General features: G+C 36.9%; 1 protein-coding gene across 1 annotated transcript; it reads right to left on the reverse strand.

Moving 5' to 3' along the window:
- Positions 1-2,832: 2,832 nt before the first annotated feature.
- LOC114293667 (uncharacterized) lies at positions 2,833-5,639 on the reverse strand. The gene is made up of 6 exons (XM_082885181.1): positions 5,595-5,639; positions 5,221-5,298; positions 4,119-4,642; positions 3,853-3,969; positions 2,934-3,651; positions 2,833-2,853 (listed from the first exon to the last, which is right to left on the reverse strand). The coding sequence occupies exons 1-6, from the start codon at positions 5,637-5,639 to the stop codon at positions 2,833-2,835; spliced, it is 1,503 nt and encodes a 500-aa protein (XP_082741307.1).
- Positions 5,640-5,988: the final 349 nt, after the last annotated feature.

Here is a 5,988-nt window from a genome sequence, read left to right on the forward strand (position 1 = left end):
CTATGTCAACAATTCAATAGACAAATGATACCAATTACCCAATTACGCCATTTAATCAATGAATTCCCCAATTCCATGAATTTAACCCTCTTTTCCCAATTCCATGAATTACTTATACAAATTAATTCAATAATACAACTAGGGTTTTTCCCAAAATTTACCAAAGTATCCCCAACATGTTAAAATACCAAAGCTTAGAACAAAGCCTATAAAATGGAGTAGGAAATCCCTACCTCGAAGAAAACAACCCAAATGGTGAAGACAAAGATGAATGCCCAATTACCAAAGTGCTCCAATTCGCCAAATGTTCAGATTAAATGAAAGCCCTCGGCTCCCTCTATCTTTTTAATGAAGGATCTAGGGTAGAAACACACCCTAAGTGGATCAAATCTAAGAAAGAAGGTAAGTAGGGAGAAGGAGAAGTCGGACCTAGGGTTTGGAATCCAAAGAAGATGAAAAAGACTGATCAAATCCCGCTGCTGTGTATATAAACTGGACAGGCTCGCTTGAGCGAAGACTTGGTCGCTCGAGCGACCAGACACAAGAAACTACGCTCGAGCCAAGGAAGCCTTGCTCGAGCCAGCAACCCAAAAGCTCGCTCGAGCGAAAGAAAACTCGATCGAGCGAAGAACTCAAACCCTCAGGTCTGAACCCAGACACACGCTCGAGCGAAGAAACTATAGCTCGAGCGAAGGATGAACTAACTCGCTCGAGCGAAGAAAAGCTCGCTCGAGCCAAGAATGCAAAGCTACAGGTCCATACAGGACGCCAACTCTCGCTCGAGCGACCAAACCCCAGCTCGAGCGAAGAACAAAAACGACATCTCGCTCGAGCGACCAACTCCTCGCTCGAGCGAAACACCAAAAACCTGGACAGCAACACTTGGTTTCTAAACCCAACCAACCTGGAACAAACCTGCCCAACACATCCTATAATTCCAAAAGAGAAAATAAAAGACAACAACAGCAATTATACAATGACAGAATCTACGGAACCTAAGTCTGGATACAATAATCAAATGGGAAAAAAACCGGGGTCGCTATAGCCAACATTCCACTGAAGAACATATACTATCAGAGAACTTGGTGTACACTCATCACACGAAACGTGGAGCAACGTCTTAGACTTTAGTATTTGTTGGCTTTAAATGTTTAAATGTGCATTTTGAAATCTTAGTCTCAAACATATGTTAGACTTTACTATATGTTAGACACAAGTATAACTAAGTTCAGATAACACTTTAGTATATATTAGTTTTTCTGAGAAATGTTTTTGGCATACATTTTGATGGTGGTTTGTACATGACACAAGTATGAGCTAAGCTTGTATATGACTTTACCATACCTTTTTGTGCACTCAGTGAATTATTTTGATGGTGTTTGATGGTTTATCAATGATATTGAAGTCAATGAATTTGTTTGGAATTGGTTTGATGATTTGAATTGGTTTGATAGTTTGTTTGTTTGAAATATTGGTTTGTTTATTGCTTTATGGTCATCACTGAATAAACAAATCTCGACTAATGAATAAGCAGGAATTTTATGTTCATCACTGACTAACCGAACAAATTCTTCTCGTTTAGCACTGTAAAATCGAATCAAAATGACTCACTTGGCACTGTAATGTCGAATAGGTAGTCTTCGTTTAGGACTGTAATGCCGAACAAATATGGTTTTTTTCAGTATTGTAGTGCCGAACATAAATGCATGCTGACCCAATCACAGTTGCTGGCCTAATCATTTCAGCACTATGTAATCGAATAACAACAATTTGTTTAACACTGTATGGCCGAACAAATATACTTTGTTCATAACTGTTTTGTCGAACAATAGTGATCTTGTCAACACTATATGTCCAAACAAAATCTGTTCACCACTATGTAACTTGAATCCATTCCAATTCACTTTTTTCGTCAACTTCAATTCAGCATAACACAAAAAACAACATCCATTTCAATTTACTGTTTACCATTCCAATTCATTATAACAAAGAAAATACCATGACTTAAATCCATTCAAAATACATAACTTCAATCCATTCCAATTCACTCTTTTCCATTCTAATTCAGTATAACAAAGAAAATAACATAACTTAAATCCATTCTAATTCTATTTCATTTGAAATGTTGAACTATGGAACTGTATGCAAACCTCCCAGCCTGCTATACAAGGGTTATGGTATCTCCACCAGTTAGTTGCTATGGGTGGAATAGGATGACCAGGCTCCAAAATGAGCTACACAAAAATATATATATATATATATATATTTTAAAAATTTAAAAATATTAGAATGTACAAAAATGTTGACGTTATTAAGAAATGTTGTCGTTAGAATGTACAAGAATGAATAAAAATATTATAATGTACAAAATATTAGAAACTAATACTTGAACAAAATGGCTGTTGTTGATAAAGCCAATACATATCTCCTTGCAAGAGGCAACAAACGTCAGTATTGACCTAAGAGGGAGGAATGCGAAACATTGTTACATAGGCAAGTGGACCAAAACGACTTGGTAGAAAGACGATATAAGATGAACCATGTCAAGCATCGTCATCCATCAGTCCAACCCAGGTTTTGGTTCCAAATATGCCAAGATATTGGTAAGGTCATCGATTCTCTCTTGTGATCCAAATAATTTCATGTAGTGGTCACTATGAGCATGCAACTCTTTAAGTAAATCTTTTCTAACTTGTAACCATCTTTCTTCTCTAAAACACATCAAACCAGCAATAACTTCGAACCCACAATTGCCATCTGCTACAACATCCTTAACGTATTTAATATATCGTCTCAATTTTGAAGGGGATGCCTCTACAAAACAATTTGGATTCAATGATCGAAGCGGTGAACCTATCACAGTTCAATGCCAATGTTAGACAATAAAGTAAACAACATGACACAATTACATACCTCGCTAGTAAACAACGTACCTTTTCTGTCTTCTTTGTTTTCACTTTTTTTGTTGTTACATTCGCCTTGGCAATGACTCTGAGTGAATAACTATCTTGTGCTGAAGTAACTAGTTCAAACACAAATCGCTCACGTCGAGTGGAGGTCTTAATCTTCAATTTTGGCCGACCCTGTGGATTAGACATCACTTCCGGCTCAATAAAAAATGTACAATTAGGTTTGGCTAACTCCCTCAATTTCTGTAATAAAAACCTCTTCACATTTTGATCCACCTCCTCGAATCGTTTGGCAAACAATTCTAACTCAGGTGTACAAGTCCACTCTTCACTTACAGTGTGTGGGGTACTCAACATATCAAGCTCAGTCCAACATGAATGAACCGAAGTGAGGGGAATTAGCCAATTTTCCCTCATGTAATCTGCTATCTCATGTGCACATGGAAAACCATGAGTACGTTGAATGACACATCCACATGCAGCAATATCAATGCCAACAGAAGGTGCTCGTTTGGACTCTGCCAATATGATCTCTAATGCAATAATTGAGACATTACCACGAAGCTCCTTAAACTGCACAAGTTTGAAATCATGTTGCGCAACTATCTTGCTTTTCTCAAATGATGATTTTATTTCACTATGTTGTAACTCAAGTAAATTGTGTATCCTTGTCCAATTCGACTCAAAATTTCTTTGACTTGATCCAAGATATCTTTTAAGTTTTGCATGCAAACTCTCAACCCTATACATGAAAATAAATTGTTATAAAAATAATGTTATAAAAAACTAAACAACTAATAAATTTTTTTCCAAAGTGCATAAATGTGTCAATCCAAGCAACCACAAATTTTGACTTGTATGTATCCAACCAAGACGAGGTAAATGAAGTACATCTTGATAAGTACTGAACTCACTATGTAACAAAGATAGTCGTTGCATGTACACTACTTCAGACGATGACATAACCAACATATTCAAACTCATTATAAACATTTTCTGTTTATCCTTTGTCTCAAACATCTTTTTGCAATTAGCAAGCATATTTTTACCAATATGCCATCTACACAACAAATTTGTAGTTACAGGAAACATTGTACATAAGGCATTCATAAGGATCAATTCTCTATTTGTCAAAATAACAGAAGGAAGAGTATTTTGACACTACGCAAAATATCAAGTGCCCATGCGTAGTTATCCTCCTTTTCATACTGGAGGTATGCAAATGCAACTGAAAAGGTCATGTATGTCGATGTCATACCTACAATCTCCAGAAGGGGCAACTGATATCGATTGGCCTTATAAGTACAATCCATCAACAGTACTTTTGGAAATGCACGTAACAAATTCAAACTAGTAGGATGTGCAAAGAACAAATCAGTCACCGTCTCAGTATCTGCACAACTCCTATGCCACTCAATGTACTTGTTCACCGCTAACTGACCTAATAGTTGTTGCATTTGAGATCTCCTAGCTTTCTTAGCAACTTTATACCTATGACATGCATTGTAAATTGTCTTCATTGTGGAAGCATTTGCATCATCACGTTGTTTCAATGTAACCAATACCTCACTCGATCGTACCATACTCTTCGACATGTCTATGAACAAGTAGGTTTCCTTATGTGACAACCTTCCAGCATAAGAATGACCCTCAAGATATTCTGTAGTAGGATGATTATGCACACCACAGACAACCATCAAGATCCAGTTATCATTTGTGGCTAATTTTTTTCCCTTCAATAAAAAAGGGCATTCACCTTTTTTTTTGGTACCAGTCGATCTTGCTTTTTTTTTATTAGGCCTATTGTTTTTTTGAGTGTCCCTATAAGATCCACTCCTCTCATAAGCTAGGCTAAGTCTTGGCTTCCTAAGTAAGGCCCCGGTGTCCTACATCGGGAATGGAGGGGGAGTTCCTGGGCTATAAAAGTAAAAACTTGGACCCTTATATAGCATCGAGGCCTTTTCCCAAATGGTGAAATCCCTATTAGAACTCCCCAGTTAAGCGTGCTTAGGCTGGAGTAGTTCTAGGATGGGTGACCCACTGGGAAGAACAAATCCGTACGGGCGTGGCCCAAAGCGAACAATATCGATGACGTGTAAAGGGTCGGGGCGTTACATCCTACCACGAATACCACCCCCATCTGATTTCTACACGACAATAACGAATCCATTTCTTCTTCCAACTTGGCGTGCCCATCGAATTAACTCATCTCAACTCTTGAATATCTGAAATAAATAAATTAAACTAACCAATTATTGCACATAAAAAAGGACAAAAATGTACATTATTTGTAAAACAATCAAAGACTCACCTCATGAGTGGCAAATTCATTAGTATAATCCATTACAAGTTCTAAATCAACCTTACTGCCTCTAATCAAAGCATCACCCTGAAAACACATGTGAATGTAATTTCAAAATTGAAAAAATGATGTTTGGTTGAATAGTCCTGAAACTAATGGCTTTGTTCAGTTCAACAGTGCCAAAAATAAAGATTATATTTGGTTCAATAGTACTGACTATCTGCATTAATGTTCAGAACTTATGTATTGAACAAAATGATTATGTTCAGTACTGTATTACTCAACATAATTCTAACAGTCGACAAACCAGTACTAAACAACTCAAACAAAAGAAGAATGACTGAAAACGACCGAAAATGTTATTGCAAGACATATAAACTTACCAATGGAACACCGCTCTTATTAGAATTGTTGTTCTTGTCCTCCATTGCTCTACACGGTGAAATATGTGATGAAGTATACGTCATACTTGAAGCAAAACTTTCTAGTTCAATAGTGTTGATGATGGTAATGAAGATGACACTTTCAGGGTTTAAGATGATTATGAAAAATAAATGGATTTAGGGTTAATGTTGGTTGGTTATGAAGAGTAATAGGTTTAGGGTTTACAAACATGGAATATGTATAGTTGGAGTTGGAGTTGGAGTTGGAGGTGGAGGTGGGGGTGGGGATAGGTGTGGGAGTGGGTGTCCAATATTATAGAGTATTAGTTCTTACTTGATAAGTGGGTGTTCCATTTAATAATGTCTTTTAATGTAATTTTACTTTAAGGTATAA

This window comes from Camellia sinensis, chromosome 8 (assembly GCF_055761805.1).
Source record: "Camellia sinensis isolate YWXY chromosome 8, ASM5576180v1, whole genome shotgun sequence".
Lineage (NCBI taxonomy): Eukaryota > Viridiplantae > Streptophyta > Magnoliopsida > Ericales > Theaceae > Camellia > Camellia sinensis.